We start from the raw sequence: 22,300 nt of genomic DNA on the forward strand, positions 1-22,300 counted from the left end.
TTGCATGGAATAAAAAAGAATCGTAGACTTTTACATAATCAATTTTATCCAAAGCTGAGAAAGAGAGCGATAGTAAATTCTGCATAGTTAACCGTCTACTGAACTACTCTTAGGAGTTTATCGAGACTCTCACCTTTTAATATATCGAAATGGATAAAACTTTTTGTTCTATCTGAATGAGATCAAATTTCGGTGGATAAAATACAAACTTTTTTCTTTCCTTTTCTGCTTCTCTTCGATAACACCAGTCAATTAGACATCATCATCATCATCTTTTCATCTTCAATTTAACTTATATTCAATCTTTCTGTCTTTCTCATTACGATTTCTTTTTTTACAATAGATTTCACTTCATCTTTACAGAAGCACAAGAGAAGATAGAAATCAAAAATCATACTGATCCTTTTTCAGTATAATACCACTCGAATGAGCCCAAGATAAGGGTGAACATCTAAATCCAACAAGGAAACTGAGGAAGTCAAACAGTCAAAAAGGAGGAGCAGAAGGTGGAAAAATAGTTGTTCGTAGGATAAAATAAAAAGAGAATCGAAAGTGGAGGAGAAAAAGAGTTGAAATAGCGATTGGGGTCGAACAATGATTCTTCGATTTCTTTCCATGATATTCTGTTATGATATATCTTATAAGATTGGTGAGTATCATCTAACCTTTTCTCTCTCTCTCTCGCTCTCTCTCCCATCTTCATCTTTTAGTCTTCATCAGATGAAGTTGTTTTTTTCTTTTGCTTGTTCCTTGGAAAACCAATTCTTTTCCAATTTTCTCCACAGTATGTAAACCCAAGTTCTGTTCATTTCTCACTCCCACTTCTCATTCCAAGTTTTTTTCTACTTTCTCTCACTCCCAATCTTGCTCTCTCTCTCTCTCTCTCTTTCTCTCTCTTCCACACTCAGTCAATGTACTTTTTGTTACTATCATCAAATAACTTGAACAGTATCTTTTGTTAGTTTTTTTCTACATCACAATCCTCAAGATACCCACAATATTATCATTATTGTTATCATCATCATCATTATTATCTTGAGCTTTTGAATTGTTATGAAATGTCTGAGCCTTATAGTTGGTGAATACATTGTGCAAGGAGCAAAAAAATACATGTGATGATGATATACGGTGAGTATAACATCAGTGAAAGAGGAGGGAAAAAAACTATCTACTCAAAGTGGTTTTTCATATATGACATAAGCAATTGCATGTGTTCTGGTTCAGTTCAAAGATGATGAGCAAAATGATAATATGATATGAAAAAAACAAGGCAAAAGAAAAAAACTAACATTAGAAGCTCAGTTAAGCTCAAAATATTGCATATTTTCAACACCAATGTGTTCATGTAAATAGCTTAGTGTTCAATTAGCTTTTGCATAGTGTGAAGGCGATCATCGGATTGTGATTAATTTGCTAATCAATTGATTACTATCTCCATGATAATATATTTTTTTTCCTTCTCTTTTCCTCTTTAGCTTTATCTCAATATGTTGCTACCCTCGGTGGTATCGTTGCCTTTTCATGTAACGTCTCTGATTGGGGTGATGATACTGTCAGTTTAATGTTATTTTACAAAGATGGACTCAAAGTGCCTTTTTACAGTCTCGATGCTCGAGAAGTGCCTTTCCCTCAAGCTAAACGATTTGGTAACGATGATCGTATGTACGTCAATGAGACAACCTCACCTCCATCGCTTGTAATTAAATCAGTTAAACTTGAAGATGAAGGTGATTATCGGTGTAGAGTTGATTTCAGAGATGATAAAACAAGGAATTCATTATTTTCGTTAAAAGTTGTTCGTAAGTATTATAATAGTTTTTTCCTTCTTTCAGCATATATATTATGTAATATACAAAGTTACAACTGTAATAACACGTTCAATCAATGAAAGGGTATATAAAAAATAACTAAAGTTAATGATAACATTTTGTTCAAAAAGTGAAAACTTTGTTTCACTTTCATGATAACCCTTTCCACCTACTCAGTTGATATTTTCAACTCTCCTGTTTTCCATTGAGTTCAATCATTGACCTTATATTGATTTTAAAGTGATATAAAATTATCGATATATCTAAATGGTGTATATATAACATATAATTTCTGACTCCCAGCTGAGGGTGGATTTGTGGATGATGATGATGGTTAGTTGTAAGAATATACAATAAATAATAATATGTAAACAATGGAAATGTTATAAAGATAAACAGAAAAGTTCATTGGATAAAGTTTTAAGGTAAAAATGGGAGAAAGAAAGACAATTTATTTTTTCTTTTTAACTTTCTATTGAACCGGAAGAAAGAAGAAAAAAAAAGTTCAATATATTATATAATATGAAGAAATTTATATTTTCATATATTATCTTGATATTGACATTCAAGTGCTTTTTATAGCCACTTTAAAGCCATCACCATTATCGTCAACATGATGAAATTGTTATCATGGTTATCATGAGGGAAAAAGATGATTCTGAAAGTCTATCATTATCTTGAAACAAGTAAAGCAAATTTGACTCATTCAACTGTGAAAAAATTGTCTTGCTTTATTTTTTTCATGATGTTCAATGATTATTATCATTTTTAACAATCTAAGTTCTAATAGAATCTGAATAAATCTTCTTTATATCCATTCACCATGTAAATGAATCATTTTCTTCATGGAGAAAGTTTCTAGAGTTCAATTAATATTACGAGAATGAAAAACTAGACTCTAGTATATGATAATATTATCTAGACAGTGTTGATTTTATCATATGATATTATCCACAGACGAAAGAGATACAGAACAAAAAGTTGAGATTAAACTAGAATCCTAATTTTAATTGAATATATAAGATAAATGTTCATCTTTTTCATGGGTCTCTCTCTCTTTCTCTCATCATTATGATGAATAAATATTATTATTCAGACTATGGTGAAATTGATCAATCTATTATCATGATGGTATTACTCTCTGCATGAATTTTCTTGATGATTAAAGGCATGAACAAAAGAGGCTTAACCAATTTGAGATGAGAATATTATTATTATTATATTTTTTTATACACCATCATGGAACCTGAAACAATAAACAACAACAGAAAAAGCCAGAATGAACTTATAACTTATTAATGAGCTCGAATTATTTTTATATATAGTTGTTAACCTTTCACAACTTTCACCAGTTTAACCTCAGAACATGATGTAAATGAGTTATCTTCCCTTCCCAAGGAACATCACCAATCCCTTTGGTAACTGTGATGATTAAATATCAAGAATCAATTAAGAAACAGATCCTGACAGTATTAATTAAGCTAAGATGTATAACTAAAAATAATTAACATCTAAATGATGAGACCAAGAGGAAGAAGAGGAAAAAAAAACAATATTCAAATACTATTAATAATATTGCCTGAATTCAGTCAAGTTGAATCAATATGATTTCATGGTGAGAAAAATGAGATTATCAAGTTTCAAAAGTGATCCTTTAATTATCATGATTGTCTGTTGATTGATTGATTAATTCATTATTGATATTGGCTATTAAATATGTTTTAAGTTGAAACCTTTAATTCAATTAATCGGATAATTTAATCACAGCTTAATTTGAATCAATGTGCTGTTGAAATGGGATAAGCAAAAAAAAAACCGTTATCTCAATAGGGAAAAAGCATAAAATTAGATTAACATGATTAACAGCCTAAGTATTTATCACAGGAAAGTATTTATCATTAATTAATTGTAACAACTTTTGGGTAACAACAATTAAATTGTTAATGGTAAGACATTTAAACCCCAAGACTTGTTAATAAATTACAATTAATGAGACAATTATTGATGATGATCATCATCAATGATAAATGATTTGTATTTTTACCCTTAAATTGTGATCCGTTTTAATTACATTTTAATTAGTCTAATGAATTTATATATATGTATTATTTATATTGATTGATGACGATCATTAAATTGATTGAAGTGTTTGAAACAATTAATTTTCTAATCGATTTTACTAATTGTTATTAAAACAGATAAACCTAAAGTAACCGTTAACCTTGGTGCCAATTTAAATCCAAACAATATCAAGGAGGGAATCGATGTGATCCTTGAATGTAACATAATCGCTAATCCAAATATTTTTGAAATCGGTTGGACTTTCAATGATAATCCGGTAATTTCCAATCTATCGGATGGATTAATTGTTTCAAATAATTTTCTGGTTCTACAAAAAGTGAAAAAATCCCACCGGGGAAATTATCAGTGTATAGCAATTAACTCGGTTGGCGAGGGTCGTAGTAATCATTTTTTCCTGAGAGTTCAATGTAAGTATAATTTATGATAGATTCAATTTCAATCCAATTAATAATGAGCAACTTATTTAATAAGATTAGTATGATAATCCGAAGCCATTTATTGTACTTAGATATAAAAAGACAACGTTATTAATTATCGTTAATAACTGTTATTAATGAGGATAATCAACTATTTATTACCAATGTGATTGTTATGTTTCAATGAAAAGATTTATCTTTTCACCCTGAAAAAGATTCTGAGTCTTACTCAGCAATTGGGAGAAAATTTTTCTTCAAATTTTATTGTCAAAGTTTCTTCTTCTTCTTCTTCTTCTTCTTGATTCTCTCATCTTCTAACTTGGTTATTATTTATCATCTTTTGGTCAAGATGATGATGAGACAAAATTGTTTGATTATTAAGATTGTGATTGTGGTCAATGGTTATGATAATGATTTGGATGATGGTCAATCATGTTGATGAATAAAAATTGAATCCGGAAATTTGAAATGATTAGTTTTGTCAAATGAAAAGTATCACTGGTTATGGTCATTAATGTCGATGACCATTACAATACAACAACTGAAAAATGATCAGGAAATGGTCAAGGAAGAGTAAGAGGAGAATGATGATGATCAGAATTATGATGTTGATTAGGAGAGAGAGAGAGAGAGAGAATGGAGATAAATGAATAAGATAGAAAATTGTGTCATTAGAACTTTGAGTTTGATGTATGTGAATGAAGGGGAAGTGATGATAATTGTGAATTCTGTAAGTGGATAAGAAATGATAATAATGAAATGTGATTACGATAAATGGTCACTACCTATAGTTTACTGGTCAACTGAATTGTGGACAGTATCGTATTTATTATCATCATTATTGTTACATGTTGTCAGAAAATAATCTTCACTTTTTTTTATCGATAACATAATTCTGACTGGTTGTTTCGAGATAATTTCTGCTCATTTCATGCATTGTGTCCATTCATCAGAATTTTCTAAAATCAGATTAATAGTCAATTTTCCAGGGAGATTGGATCATCTCAATTCAATTGATGAACCTTATCTTCTTGATAATGAGACTAATTAACTTACATGGACTTGGATCATTATGTTCAATAGACAATTTCTTTAGATCTAATCATCAACTGATTTTAGGTCAACTAATCTGATAAAATTTTACAACTATTATTATAACTCGATAAGATTATCTGACCATGACAATAGATATAATCATTTGAGAATCAATTTGATAATGAATTTGTCTCAGATAAGAAATTGAGTAAAAGTGTCAATAGAGAGTATCAACTAATTAGTACAATTAGTTTTCTCGTAAGAATTAAAATTAACTTTTTTCTCTTTGAGAAGATTAGATTAGATTAGACTGATGATAATTCATAATTGATATTCATCTGATTGGATATTTCATTTGATTGAAAAAGAAATAGTAAAGTCAATTATCGTCATTGGACATTGGAATCATGATTATTTTGGACTTCGAACTTGGTTTCGAGTTTAGTGAAACGAAGTCAAGTTTAAATTTCTCTTTCCTTTCAATCAAGTTTACGAATTCAATTTGTCTAATATAACTTAAGAAATTGAATTGTATATGAATACAACTGAATTTTTCAATTCCAATTCATTTCGAATACAATCAGACAAGTTACTCTCTTTTTTTTCCTCATGAAACTTTTCTAGAATCAAATGAATAATAATAAGCAATAATAATAGAAGAAAATTTTACTTCATTGAGAAAGAATGAAACTGTTATCTCGATATGAAGATATTACTTTTTCTTTCCTTCTTCAAGTTTCCTCATTCCAAAATTTTGATTCAATCTCCATGATCATGAGACTAGAGTTCCATGTTTATATGTTAATGGAATTGAGAAGTAAAAAAAAAGTAGAGACTATGAGCTCAATAATGATAACTAAACAAAATGAAAAGGAGATGGTTTTTTTACTGTCAAGTGATGAAGAAAGGGAACGAAAAGTTCAGCTCCAATTCAGAGTTATCAAGGTTATTCAAAATCCTTCACTTTCTATGTTATCATGGAAAAAGATAATTTGAAAAACAAAGGAAAGGCTTAGAGCCGAGGAAGAGTTTGGCTGAGTTATTTTCACTATCTCGGTGATGACCTTTCATGATACAAGAATTTTCCCTTCTCATAATTATCGCTCTCAGATGACATGGGGATGATGATGATGAAGAAAAGATTTACATTCATTCGTTTTTCAAATGTCAGAACTTTTATCATCTTATGAGTGATTTCTTTTCTTTCGAGATTCTCTTCTTTCTCTCTCTCTCTCTCTCTCTCTCTCTCTCTCTCTCTTTGCCTTTCTTTCATTTTACTGAGAGAAAAATTCACCCTCATGGACCATGAAAATCTCTTGACTCTATCCGTCAATTCCATGAGGCTCATCTTCATCTAATCCTGCAATCTTTTTCTTCATCTTCTCACACTTATCACCATGTTCATATTTATCTCTTGTCTTCTCAAATCGATATCGTTTGATCCAAAGATTCATTAGAACCCTGAAGATTGATAGCTCAATATAAATTTCCCAGATAAAGATGGTGAAAGAATCTGTTGAGAATAAATTGGTTCTAATGAAGATTCTGAGTTCTCATGGTAGAAATACTTTTATCCTCTTTATGTATTGAAATACATTCACATTCCCAGGGGAAGATGGAAAACTTATCATCAAAGGTTAAACTTAAATATTAATATTTTAATGAGGATAATCCAAGGGAAGAGAAAAATGTTTACTCACAATCCAAGAACTTTCCATGAACAGCTCATTTACTTTACCAGAGTCCAGAATTCTAGTTCTGTTTACTATTGAATTTTATCATCTTACTTTTTATTCATTAAAATTTAACATTTTACTTTCTAATATAAGAAAATCATGAGATAACATATGATCCTTTCGATAACCATGATGATATTGAATAAGGAAAATTATGTTTTCCATTTTGAGTGAAGGAAAGAAATTTGAGATAAATCAATAGAGAGAATTGATAAACAAACAATATCGAGAAATATTAATCATTGCTAATTCTTATTATCGTCATGATTTCTCCGGAAAGATTACTCATATTTGTTTGGTGATTTTGGATTCGAGATTATTTCCCAATCTTATTTAGTTACAATTCTGAGGAAAATGTTGCAATTTCTCTTGTTTTTGGTTCTATTTTCTTTTTTTACATAACATTAGATTGTTTTTCTTTTACCTTCTCAATTTAGAACTAAAATTAGCTATGGTTGGACCTCAATTTCTGGACAACTTTACAAACTCGATAGTCGAGGAAAAAAATTCGGTTAACGAGATTTTCTCTTTCATTTTAGAACTTTTTTTAGAACTTTTTTCATTTTCTTTCTTTCTCTTCTTCTCTCTTCCATTATCTTCACCACATTTCAAAGTCTTCCTTTTTGTACTATGAAAAAGAAATAGTGAAAATATAGTGAAAGATAAATAGGAGAAAAGTTTCTAAACTTGAACTTATTTGATTCTCAACAAATTTTAAACTTTTGGAAATTTTAAAATGTTGTGAACTTTTTTTGAGAAGTTTCTTATTTATATAATATATATATATCGAGAACTGGATAGAATCACATTCATGGGAATAAAGAGAGAAAGAGAAATAAACTGGAGATTTATGGTCTGAGAAATCATGTTCCTGATGAATTTGAATGACCCGATGAAGGATGATTAAAGTAAAATAACTTTCATGCTTGTGCGAACTTTGATTCGAATCGAAAATTGAACCTATTCCATAGTGACCTTACATTAAACTTTTTACATTCTTTGGGTAATAATTTTCTTATATTTCGATTCAATGTTCCAACCATTATCCTTGTGCATTACAAGTAATCATCTTTTTAAACATTCGATGGCAAAGGTCACGTAAGATTTGGAAAGTTAACCTTCAAAAGGAAAGAGGATCGAGCGAGAAAAAATCATTTCCATGCAAATAAAATTCAGTTATTCAATAGTAACATCAATTTCACTTAGAATTAAATTCTGTTATATTTCCAACTCCCTGTTATCCTCATTTCTATCCACTTTCAATGTATCCTGTTTATATCTTTGATTTTTTATTCTCATTCTTGGTACTTATCATTACTGTTATTATTATTTTATCATATTCAACATTCTGATCACATCAAAATCAACTGAGTGTGTTGATTTTTCATCATCTTATTCATTGTTAATCCTTTTTCAATCTTATTAATTTTTCATGTTAAGCTGAAAAGGAATGAGAATCAAGTCATTCAATCGTGTTAATTACCATGATAATGATTGAGATAAAAAAAACGTTCATTTGATGAATTAGATTTTTTTGGTTCTTCTTCTCGAAACTTTGAGTTTACTCAACCAATTGGTTACTTGTGAAAAGAATCAACCTAAATATGGATAATTTGTGCTCGAAAATTTAATTAGTTCAGCAACATTGAATTCCCTGTAAATTGATAGCTGGCCTTTTGTTACGTAACGAAAATCAATTATAATAGATGATATCAATGATAGATTATCTTATTATCTATCGTGATCATAATGAGAAATTAGTTATTTGATTTACCGTTATCTTTGGAATTGATTATTGGACAATCATCGTATCATCTCATTCATCAACTTATCTTAGCAAATGTTAACATCATTTAACACCAATTAAGAATCAAAGTGATTTAATCAGATTAATCAATTGATAGAAAATAAACTTATCGATTCTGAGTCTTTTATCATTGAAAGTTTATGATAATTTGTTGATGGTTTTCAATTAGCTTTTCAGGAAAATTGACTTGGATTTTATCAAAATTTTCAACATGAAATTCAAAGTGAGTCAAGAATTTTTCAACTCAGAATTGAATTGGAATAAAATTTCAAACAACTCGATTCTGGTTCATTAATATAAAATCTCCATGGTATCAATATTAGAATGCTATGAAATTATTTTCATCTAATAACATAAATGAGACAGAGTAAATATTTAAGAATACAAAAAGCAACTGATTAGATTGAATTATAATTGATTGATAAAAAAGTTCTGTAATTAGTAATGCTACAGAATATATATATAAAGTTAAATGATAACTTTACTATTTCCCTTGTGAATTTATCATCAATCAATCGTTTATTAAATGAAATTACAAGTTCAATTTGAAGGTTCATTTTGCTTCATATTTCATGATAAACTGAGAATTAATCTTGAACCTCTATCTGAGTTAGATGAAAATGTCATGTTAATATTACATTTAAGATTAATAATTGATTCTCAAAGGACTTGAAATGATGCTGATGAATAAATTATTATTATTATTAACATTATCATTGGAAAGTCAATCGTTTTAATAATAACAAATAACCAATGACAACAAAAACCAACATTGCCTACGGAATGATTATCTTTCTCAAGTTGGATGATGATAATAATGATGATGATGATGATGATTATCATCTGAATGTTAACTTAGCTGTATAAATAAAAACTGTTCTGGACGATAAAAGATAGATACATATTCATGGGGATTCAATTCTCTCTCTCTTGAGATGATAATAGTGTATTACCGGCAAAGAGAACGGAAGAGGAAGAGAGAGAGAGAGAGAGAGAGAGAGAGTTGGAAGATGAGAGATGGTGATGGAAGAGAACAAGGTAACAATATCAAATATTTTCTATCAGTTAATTGACTTTCTTTTGGGTTTAACGTTATCAGGCTTAAATATCCTTCTCTCTATTATCATAATCATCCTCATCTTAATCATCATCATCAACAACGTACTAAGTATTATCTTCATTACTTTATGTCTCCAATGTGATTTGTGGAATGAGTTTTTTTGATAGTAACTTTAATCTTAAAAGTCACGTAAAGATAATTTGATTCAAGAGATTCAGTAAATTGTTGTTTGGGTTTTTTTTCAAGTCTCCTTAGTTTTATTTTGTTTCATGAGAAAATTGTTCCATCATTTCTTATGGTCAGTCTAAGAAAAATGTTGCTCAAATCAAAGATAATACAAAGAACCAAATTCAAATGAATCATTCAGTTGGGCTGGTCAATTTACTCATGATGAACAAACATTAAGAGTCCCTGAGATTTTCAGTCTAAATTACGAACTTTTTTTTCATTATTCTTTTCTCTCTATTCGAAACTCCAATTCAATGGATCAACTTTTACTATTTCCTCTCACTCCCAGTTATCTACTCTATCTCTCTCCCTGTATGTGTATATATGTGTGGTTTACTCTACCTCATCCTCTCTTCCTTAACATAATCATCATGTTTTATTATCATCAATGATTCTTTATATTCAGATAAGAATCTATATTCACTTTTGTTCATCAACAAGATCATTTATCATCAATCAAAGTTGTTAGTTAAACAATCGAACACAACATTTTACTTAGATTATCCTTGATTTTTAGTATATATTTTTTCAGCTGCTTCATCATCATCATCATCATCATCATTCTCATCCTAATACTTTACCTTTATCTTTATTCCTGGAAACCATTTCATTGACCAATTCATCAATGATATAATATTTACTTTCCTATTTTGATCAGAGCAAAAAGAGATAATAAAATAGCCGCAAGCATATAATTATATTGTAACTGAGGTGAAGTTACCTCATCATTATCAAAAACTGTGAGTGAGATTGTTCAGTTTGATGGAGGAAAAAATTAACTTCATGATCATCATGTTTCATCTTTTAATCTCATACTTCCTTTACATTATCCCAAGGAAGAAAGTGATCTAAAAGTTGCCAAGAAAATAGAAAGAAAAAACAACAACTGAAAAAAGAAGAAGAAGAAGAAGAAGAAAATTCTGATAACTCTGAATAATAGAAGGCGAAAAAAAGTAAAGTTTCAACTGGAGAAAACTAGAGATTCTCATTATCATGTAATAGGGAATCATTATCAACGAAATAGTATTTATATATGAGTTACAATCGTTACAATGAAGAGGAGAGGAAAAATTTTCTCTACCAACGAAAATAGTTTTATCACAGATGATAACTATTATCATCCTCATCCTCATCATCGTTATTAACAACTATTATCATAATGATTATTATTATCATCATTTTATCCCAATGAGTTCAACTAATGACAATGTCACCCAAACTAATGAAAATATTATCATTTTTTTTTTTGGCTTTTCACTTTTTCTTGCTGATTATGTTTCTTGTCTCATTAACAGTCGCTCCAATTTGTAAGCCAGATCAACAATTAGTTTATCCTATTGGTGCAAGTGAGGAAACTTTAATCAGCTGTTCTGTTGATGCTGATCCAGATCAGATATCATTTAAATGGTATTTAAATAGCTCATCAACTAATTATGGGATAAACAATTATACCGTTAATGAGACTACAAGTTATTTACTTTATTCACCAAAAAATCGTTACGGTTATGGTTCAATCTATTGTACATCTTCAAATTCAATCGGCCATCAAAAGGATCCTTGCTCATTTAATATTATCCCTCCAGGTAAAGTATATTAATACTTGTAAACATCAACATTAATTACATCTAATTACTTAGAGACTTTTCCATTTGGATATTAATATTGATGATGGTCAATGAATCAGTTTCAAGTTAAACATTGTTATTGATAATGAATTTATTCCTGATCAATTGAGATTCTCTATTTTCTCTCATGTTATTAATATTTGATGGCAAACATTTCACTTGATACTCTTGGATTCTCAATGTATTTTCATTGTTATTTTTACTCGCTTCGTATATTAGTGTTGGTGTTTGTTTTGTAATCAATGAACAAAATGATTGATTGATTGTATCATTTATCATTATTACCATGTGATGTACCAGTGAGAGTGTAACAATTAATTAAGATTGATTGAGAATTAAACATACATAAGGCCTAAAGAACCTCTACCAGCAACAAACAGGAAGGATGAATGGAGAGGTTGTTATTTTTTTTTCTGTCGACTCAATTGGAATTAACGGTAAAATCGATTATCGTCTTCTACTATCGAGTTTTCATTTCGTTGGTTATCAAGAATGTTAGTATTCCAAAGAAATCATGTGATCTATTTTCTTTCTCCATCATCATCTTCATCTTCATCTTCATCATCAACTGACAATAGGAATTAACAATTCTTATGAATTAGCAGTTTTTTTCTGTTTCATCTTTGATTTTTTTTCTTCCTTCTCTTCCTAAACATCAATAAAGTGTATCAACGAACCAGTAATCATGACAAGTTACACCAATTGACAGGGAATCATTTCAACTTTTCAATATTATCACATTTGGGTGATAATATAATCAATTGCGAAATTGTTTACACTTTAAACACCATTAGATGATAATGTACATTATCAAATGATAGTAAATGTTTCTAACTGTTAATTCATCTTCATTTGGAAACTATCAGTTATCTATTCTGTCATTAGATTATCAGAAAGTATCAGAACTTTTTTTTTCTCATCACATCTTTATTCAGGAATCTTTTTCTCTACTTTTTTTTCCCTGTTTATTTTTATCGTTGTTTGAACTCTTTTTTTTTTAAAGTTTAATTTAATTTTCAAAATGGTTAACTTATTGGATTCTCTATTTGTGATTGGTCAACAATTGGATGAACCGTTTTAATCAATTGAATGATTTTCTAGAAAATCATTGGTTACATTGGGAGATGATGAAGATGAGGATGAGTAAAATTTTCTGCTTACTTTTACTGATATTTATTCATTTAGATGAGTTGTAATATTTGAAGATAAAACTGAATTTGGAATGAACTTTTTCATTTTCATTCTCATTCAGTGTTATCTTTCAGCTCATCTTTTACTCAGGTTGAAAGTTCATCACCATAGGAATTTATTTGCAAATATTTTTAGCATGGTAATTTACTCGATTCAGTAATTATCTTTATTGAAAGTTAATTGTCAATATGAATAATGATTATAAACAAAAAGTCTTGAAAGAATGAAATTTTTATTTTTCTTCTCATGTGTATATTATATATTTAGGATTCATTTCAAGTGCATAAGATAATCTTAGAATGAGATTTCAAGATGAATGAGCTTTCAACATGAATCCATCATGGTAGTTACATTTTCAGGGGTTGATAAATTTACATTGTAAGAATGGGAAATATTTTCAAGACATTAATGACTCTGGATGGAAATGAGGAAACATGATGAATTTGTGAAACTCGTATCATGAAGTGAACACTTTTCCTATTAATAGTTTACTCGTTACTTTTCATGATGGTGAAAGATATTGTTACTTTTATTTTCATACAAAATTCAGAGTAAATAGTGATGAAAACCATGATTAATGAATAATATTCATAAAGTTTCAACGATTTTTTCATCTTCCTCTTGTGTTTCGATGAACCAGTGAAACGTTTTTTTTTTTGTTCAAAAATTGTTGACAAGAAGAGATGAAAATTCTGGGACATGGGAAAAAATTTTAACATGAAATGGACAAGGAATTGATAATCTATATATTGGACTGAGAGTTTCCATTATTCTTAAATGAGAACTATTTTATATCAAGAAAAACTGAGTCGATAACAAAACATCCAACCAATAAGTTATTTCCATGATAAAACCATAAATTTCATCTTCATTTTAGAGAGAGAGAGAGAGATATTTATTCTTGAAACTCTGAAATATAACAAGAATTTTTTATCATCATGTAAGTTATTTACTATCATGATGATGGAAAATGACAGTTCTTGGAAATAAGTTTTTCTAATGTAAATCCAGTCAAGGTAAATGTTGATTGGTTGATCGAAATATTCAGTTCAATCTAATGAGAATTGGATCAATTCGAGAAAACTTTTTTTCCCCTCTTGAATTGTGTATACATGATAAGATTTTTATCTAACTACTTTCATCAGAATTTGATGATAATTAGAGTTATCAAGATGATTGTTATTACTCTCATTTCAATCTAATTCATGTTAAATATAAAAGGAAACAGTTTCATGTTCCAATCAAAATCAGTTGATTTATCTCTTGAAAGTGGTTCCAATAATTTACTTTGTATCTTAAATCTTTGCTCATTAATGATAACCTGGAGCAATAATAATAACCTAATCAAGTTGAAATTTATTATACTCATTTTGATCAGGAAAATGATTCCATGATAATTATTTCTCCATGAGATTAATATTCTGATTGTGAATAAAACTTAATCAAGGGAGAAAAAGGGAAAAGATAATAACTAATACACATATTACCTGATAACATGTATCATTATCAGGAGTCATTGAAGTTTATGATGATAATAAACAATCATTAATATCTCATTGACTGACTTAACCAACTGTCAACCATTTGATAGTAAACAGTTAATTGCTGATTGTTGATAGTTAATCGTTGACATAAACACACATACATCGTAACAATTACTAAAATGAACAACATTATATTGAACGAGAAAATGATTCCTAATTTCATGGGAAAGTTATGGATAAATAAAGAGTGAGAAAAAAAGTTCTAACATTATTATTATTCCAATATTCTGATAGATATTATCATGATTGGAAGAGAGAGAGAAATACAATATCATTAAGCAATTTTTTTCACTTCTTCCAAAGAATTAACTTAATCAATATTAGATTGTGTTCCAAGTGTTGATGAATCTAAACAACGTTGATAATATGAATTGCTAACAAACCATCAAGTTCATGAACTGAAACACCAAGCATAAGATAATTGAATTATCGTTGATTTGAACAATTATTTTTCGTTTGTCTTGATCATGATCAAAGGTATTCCAGTGAAGGTGGAAAATTGTACCATGAAGAATCAATCGTTAACTGGATTATTAGTTGATTGTTCGACTACCCCACTTACTGGACCTTCGCCCATTTACATTATCGATGTTTATAAAGCCAAAACCCGTGAGAAGATAAAAAGCCTTACCAATAGAGATCGTCCAACGTTTTTACTTCAAGATTTATCGCCTCAGGGTTATTATGAATTATATGTTTACTCTAAGACCACTGGAGGTCAAAGTGACCCTGTCTCCCTGAAAGCATCTTTATCCTCGACAACAATGACACATAATCAAATGAAACAAGGTAAGTTTCCGTTTCAATGGATAACAGTATTAAAGATTGTTTATCTTTGTTCATTCTGAGGAGCACAATTTACCGTTATTTTTTTCCATCCATTATTTGTTTGTATTTGAAAAATTTTAATTCGATTACAAATGAAATCCATCCAATCAGCAAGACTCATCATCAAAGTTCAGATGAACATCAATTTAATAAGTCGAGTTGAGTTACTGTTTTACTTTAGTTGTTTCAAGTTTGGGAAACGGAAATGGTTTTATTTTTTTTTTGCAAGAATCGGAAATTGAGATATTACACTTACAGTTAAAGAAATGATGTTGAACATGGTGGTGAAAATTGATTCATTTCTCATGGTTGAAATGTAAATTGAACGGAAATCTGATAAAACTCTGAGAGATACTTGATTTGATTATAATAATTTAATAGTTGAGATAATTTTTCAATAATAATGAAAGAATTATTAATTCAAGAAAAGAAGAAGAAAAAAAGTTGTGATGAATGAATGGATAAAATTTATGAATGAATATTAATTTGGTGATAATTTAACATTCTCCTTAACAAGATCAATAGCTGAAGTTGTATTAACAGTTGAATAACTGTCAAAATGAGAGAGAATGGTTAAGACAATGATGATTATGAGCGAGATATTGAATCAATATAATGAAAAGTTGTTGATGGTTCGAATCCATTTTCGGATAAACATTTCACAAGGTTGACAATGAGTTCGACGTAACCTTTTGTCTTTATTTCCCTTTTTTTCCTTGCTCGCTTTCTCTTATTTTCTTTTCTCATCATTATCATCTTTATCTTCATCTTCTCTTTCATCATCTTCTTTTTTCTTTCTCTTCCTCCTCTTTCTTTTCATCATCATTAAAGATATTACCAGGGAAGATACTTACAGTCCTTTGTTGGTTATATTAATGGCCATTGTTGGAACTATTCTCATCATTATCATCATGATTATATTGGCTATAAGAATCAAATCACATCGTGTTGAGGTTACTGACAGAAGACAGGGTAAGTTCACAATCTGTTTTCATCTTCATCTCTTCTCATCATTATATTAATAACTTATCCTGATGATGATTGGAATTATAATAATAATCATCGTCAGGATAATAATAATAACCTTTCAATCAGTCAAATCTTATCAGTTTATCTAATCATCTCCTTTAGATTTTATTGTATTGAACACCCTGAACATAGAGAGAGTGAAAGAGAGAGTGCAAGCGAGAGAGCGAGAGAGAGAGAGAAATTCTTAGACTAAGAATAAAATAGAGACTGGATTTTCCTCCGAGATAAATTATCATGATTCTGTATTAGGATTAATACTAACATTTAGTTTACTCTTAATCCTAACAATTAGCTCATATCAATGTTAGATAATGAGTTTTTTGATTATTGTTTAATCGCCATGTGTAATCATCTTTATAATTATCTATTGTACATTATTGTTATCATGTTTTAATAAATTCATGATAATCATTAGTTTATTGGGCAACATTATATTTGATTGATTCACAATCATAAAATAATCATCATCATATTGTTAGGGTATTGATTAACTTGACGTTTATCATAAATGTTTATCTTTCACCAAATAAATCAATTTGAATGATAAGATTAATCTTTGATTTTATTATTATCATTATGATAATCATATGATGATATGATTATTAATTTTTGACTAAAATAATTATTGATATTTTTTATCCCAATCATTTAGTTGGACCTTCAACCGCTTATTACGATGAATCAAAGTAAGAATTTCATTTCCAAACAAAACCTCAAATTCTCAATTCTTAATACTGAATTTTTCTTCTGCCCTATTTCCCCTCAGGTCATATCCCAGAATAACACAGAAAGAGAAAAGCCTTTGTGATCTAGTTAATATCGATAAAAGCCTTCCAAACGGAGACATCTCATGTTTCCAGAATCCTTATGGTGAGTAATCAGTTATGGTTCATTTGAATTCCTAAATAATGATTGGATCATTTTTCTGTCTCAACTTTAGATTATCACAACATTAAACAAACCATTGAAATGACATTAAAACAAAATAAACTTCCGATTCCAATGAGGTCAACAATGATTCCTGAAAGTCCAACAGTCAAATCATATCAGTTATCCTCATCTTCAGTAAAGGTTAGTTCCAATGATCAGTTATTTATTTTTTCTCTTCCGATGAATCTCATGGAAAATTCTGTGACATTTTCCTTAGCATTTATATTTTATATTGGTGGAGACGATTTGCCCATTTTCGAGTCTTAATACGTTTCCAAGTTAATTTCGAAATGACCAAAATTTCCAATTTATTCTTTGTATTGAATCATATTTGGAAAGATATCATTAGTATAATATGAAGAATATATTTACTGAGTTTTATGATACCTCTCTCTCCCAGAATTGTCTACCTCACCCTAATCTTATGGACAGAAATGTCAAACGTTGAAAAGTGAGAAGGAAAAAAATGTATTCCAAGTTATCTGGTATTCATATTCATGAATACCCATGTACTCAGATGTATTGGTCTCAGGTGAATTTGAAATTTGAGATGGAATCAGAAATGGAATCGTAATAACAAGATGAACATTTTCCTTATCCATTTTTCAGAATGATAATATTACTATTACATTTTATGTACTTTGTTTTGTTATCTTTTTATCATCATCATGACAAAATTTACTCGAATAAGGAACTGGAACAACAATTTTCAGATTCAGTAGAGAAGTAAAAAAGTTCAGTAATATTTTCAAATTTTTTATTCTCATCCTTTCAGGGGAGATGGAAAAGAAAAAGTTCTAAAGACAAAATGTTTAATAATAATACCTACAAGTCGATTCAAATTGTAGTAGGAGAAAAATATTCTACTCGAATCTGAAGAGAATTTATTATTTTCTATTTCTGATAATGAGAATAAAAAACATTATTCCAATGATTAGAACTTTTATTTTTTCTCTCTTCTATCCAAATCAAATTAGATTCTAAAACTGTAACTGAATAGTTTTCGGAAACTTTATCATGTTGTTTCAATTCTGTCGACTTAGAAAATTTTCTCAAAAAGATCGTAACATGATAATGAGAAGAATAGAAGGAAAAAAATTGAACTGTTCAGATAAAAAGTGTTCGTTAGTCTATAAAATTGTTTTTTCCTAAATCGGAAATTTAAACCTATTTTGATTATTAATAGAATTTCCAAGAAAATTTCATTTCTTAAGTCTGAACAATGTCTCGGAACTCATGAACTATCTGTTAATATATTATTATCTTTGTCTCTCTCTGATTGTCGATTTGAGTGTGAAAACTTTGCCCTAGAGGAAACTTAGTCCATGGACTTTCAGTTCATTCCTAATGTATCATGATAACAATCCATCATTGAGTCTCTCAGAATTTCATCATGCTGATAATAGCCCACCAGCTATTTATTTATCTTATCCATTAGAAGAATAGAATGAGAAAAAAGTGCCAACAAAAGTAAAATTAGAAACTTTCAACAGAATGAGAAAACCAAGATTCGGACACCCTGATATTATATCTTTGACATTGATATGATTAGCTGATAGCATTTCTTTTAACAGAAAATGCTATCATGTTACATGATGAAAAATCTTGTTTTTTTTCATATCACATTTTTTTTCGTTCGTTATTTTCAATCTGAAAAATCAGATTCTGTTGGAATGATAATTTCCAAATCACAGTTAGATAAATGGTTAAATTGAAATGCTGATGATATTTTATCAGGAAAAGTGAAATTGATGAGGATTGTGTTGAATTGTTTGTGACAATCAATAGTATTCAGTGTAAAGGGATAAAATGAGAATATATTTTAGGCTTTTTCCTTAACTTTTTCCTAGAATTTTATCAGGACACAGAATCCATTCAGATTTATTCATATGTAGGTTTCCACATCCTCCATGATAGTTATAAATCCATTTATTATTTTATTTCCCATTGAGATGAATATCACTTTTGAATACACTTTTCAACACAAGGGAATGCAAAATTTTTCTCTCCTTTTGTAAAAATTGATGGTTATGATAAAGAATCAACATTTTCCTCAGTCACTTGTTACCATTCAAATGTTTATCTTTTTTTTTTCATCTTCTTTTCTGGAGTCATCTTTTTGTTACCATTTTCCTTTTTATCATGATCAATGGTCAATGATAAATGTTGATATACATTCAACCTGAAAATTTTCAGAACCATCATGAATATCAAGAGAGAGAGAGAGAGAAAGAGAGACCAACATTTTCTTTAGAAGAAGGAAAAAAAAGTTCTATCCTTCAGTTCATAAGTTAAGGTTGATTATATTCTTTGGAATAGTAAAACTAATGAGTAAGTAGTTGATTGTAGATCTCATCAGTATATTAAGATTCTTATCCGGGTTTGATACGTTTTCTCAGGGGAAAAATGTCCAGGAAGTGAATGAGTTTCAAATGATAATCTTATTATTATTATGGAAAGTTAATCTTACTTGCTAATTAACCAAGTTAATCACAATTGACAATCCAAAGGAATTATCCTCAGCTTGGGTGGATCTTTTTATCTTCAAATTAAACTGTTCTAACAAGATAAACATGATTAACTTTTATCGATAGTTTTTAATGAACAAAAATTTTCGCCAAACAATTAATCTGATAATTAACTGAATTTAGTATTAGTATTTGTGTATATGATTATGGAGATTATTGAATTTTTGTTCACCAGAAAAACTGATTAATTATTGATTATCTCATTAAACCAACCTGACCAGAGGTGAAACTCATTAGCATTTATGACAATTAGTGTTATAATTATTTAATCACTGAAAGTAAATTATTAAGATTTTCATCCCATCCAAATTCAAAGTACAGGGAAAAGTTTAGCTGAACTTTTTTTTTTAAATTCTGATAAAACCCATGTTAATCTGGAACTTTTTTTGAAACTTTTTCCTCATCATGCTCCTTATGGTATCTTAATCACATGGGATGAGTTTACATTCAGTTTACACATAGAATTCAGTAAACATGGTTGTATTAATATTTACCTAGATGAGAAAAAATAATAAGAGAATTGTGAGTCTTTGGATTCTCTATGAAATTCAAGATGGAAATGAAAACATAAAGATCTGAAAAAAAAAACTGAATTCACCATGGAATTGAATCTCGATCTAATTGTTGTTCACTATTTTGAGGTTTCACTCAATCTTCAGAATGATTAATGGTCAGAATTTTGTTCATTATTCAACTCGGTTCAATATTAACCCTTTTTCTTTTCTCCCAATTCCGAGTAAAATTATATAATATATAAGATGAAATAAGAGTAATGATAAAAAGTGAGTACATATCCGAAAATGAATCAATCAAAGTTTAACACTAATCTTGGTAAATCTTTTAATGTTTTATCAATGATTATCCTCTTGTCACGTTATCCTTTTACTATTATTTTCCGAAATCAGATTGGATTTCATGTTATCCAGACATTTTGTACTATTAAAAAATTGATAACATTCACAGTAGAGTAAAATATTAAATCTTATCATGAAATGAATATTCTGATTCCCTAGTTACTCATGGATTATCTCATGTGCCTTTTAAATGTTTCATTTTATATCTCTCTCTCTCTCTCTCTCTCTCTCTCTCTCTTCCTCATCTTAATCTATCCTAGGGAACTTTGGTTGAGGAACATGTTCGTCTGAGAAATTTATCTTCTTCTCTTGAGGATCCAGGGAAAGATTCCAAGATATCGTTAATCAGTGAAACATGCAATCAACTTCTAATAGATTCTGGCTCTATGGTGAACGATGAATGTTCAGATAATGATCTTATCCCTTCAGATGCAAGTTTAATGAAAAATATCAGAATCTCATGTGATGGAAGTGAAGTTACTGTAAGTAATATAATTAACTAATTGTTATCTTACTAGAAAGTTAAAATACACAATGTATCCAATGGTCTTGTGTAACATTTAGTTCAGTTAACAGGCAAGGATTTAAAATGAATACCTGATTAGTGAAACATACCATGAATTTGGTTTTTTTTGTTCATTCTCCATCACCAAAGTTTATTCATCTGAGTTTGATGTTTCTTTTTTTATATCATCATCATGTTGTGTTAATTGTGCAACAATTTACTCATCTTTTGGGTTCAGATATCATTTCAACTTCCGCGGGAACAAATAAGTCCAATGACAATTGTTGATAATAAGACTACCCTGGTTTAAGTTCAATCGACTGGATGAGTTCTGATCAATTGGAACTATGTGATTAAATAGAAATAGAGAGAAAAAAAAATCGTCGAAATGTAAAAATGTTTGAATGTTTGGATACAGAATCCAAGGTAAATATTATCATGATGAAATTTTCTTTCACCAATCATATGTTTCACATACTAATTGAATTTCTTGTTTTCTTTTTTTTTGCCAATCAAATTAAACACTTCGTATGATTACTAATAGTTACAAGTAATTCAATTTATTCGCTGATTTATCAACAGTTTCTCTAAATTCATGATATTGAATGTCCTCGTCATGATAATTTGGATTGTCCATACAATGAGAAAATCCTTGTGGACAGCTAATAAAAAAAGTGGTTCGAGTTTTTGATTCACAAGAGGCTCTGGAAAAAAAATTTCGATCAACGAAATGTTATCAAGCTGATATTTTGATCTTATATCGTATGGATTTTGTTTTCTCGTCAACTCAATTGTCAATGAAGGATAAAGAAAATGTCCCAATCATGTCAATCAACCAAAGTCATCATGACAAAAATGACCACGCAATTGACCAGAAGGAACCTTGGCTTATACATAATCGCTGTGATTCAAACGAAAGTAACACTGTGATAGCTCATAAATGAAGCTCTTTTTCAGCTCAACTTGGAAATTTGAAAACTTTCATCGCCATGAAACTGAACCGGACTAACGAATGAAATTAATACATTGTAACCAAAACTAATAAGTCCAAGGTGAAACTTTTCAATGTCAAAATTTACTAAAAAAGATAATAA

The 22,300-nt window shown here is 29.1% G+C and overlaps 1 protein-coding gene across 1 annotated transcript; it reads left to right on the plus strand.

Moving 5' to 3' along the window:
- Nucleotides 1-227: 227 nt before the first annotated feature.
- On the plus strand, nt 228-22,154 carry LOC128386220 (uncharacterized). Its single transcript, XM_053345218.1, has 12 exons — nt 228-649; nt 1,476-1,799; nt 4,007-4,297; nt 11,468-11,755; nt 15,010-15,321; nt 16,192-16,332; nt 17,042-17,075; nt 17,156-17,259; nt 17,330-17,460; nt 20,962-21,183; nt 21,445-21,632; nt 21,751-22,154. Exons 1-11 carry the CDS (start codon nt 595-597, stop codon nt 21,514-21,516), a joined length of 1,974 nt encoding a protein of 657 aa, XP_053201193.1. The 5' UTR covers nt 228-594; the 3' UTR covers nt 21,517-21,632; nt 21,751-22,154.
- Nucleotides 22,155-22,300: the final 146 nt, after the last annotated feature.

Source organism: Panonychus citri, unplaced genomic scaffold (assembly GCF_014898815.1).
Source record: "Panonychus citri isolate SS breed McGregor unplaced genomic scaffold, ASM1489881v1 Contig00064, whole genome shotgun sequence".
Lineage (NCBI taxonomy): Eukaryota > Metazoa > Arthropoda > Arachnida > Trombidiformes > Tetranychidae > Panonychus > Panonychus citri.

What these genes read in the sequence shown, in the direction of transcription:
- LOC128386220 (XM_053345218.1), top strand. Translation starts at nt 595, where the DNA reads ATGATTCTTCGATTTCTTTCCATGATATTCTGTTATGATATATCTTAT. An exon ending in ACATAATCAAATGAAACAAG is followed by an intron (nt 15,322 to 16,191) that starts GTAAGTTTCCGT and finishes TCATCATTAAAG; the next exon opens with ATATTACCAGGGAAGATACT. An exon ending in GCTTATTACGATGAATCAAA is followed by an intron (nt 17,076 to 17,155) that starts GTAAGAATTTCA and finishes ATTTCCCCTCAG; the next exon opens with GTCATATCCCAGAATAACAC.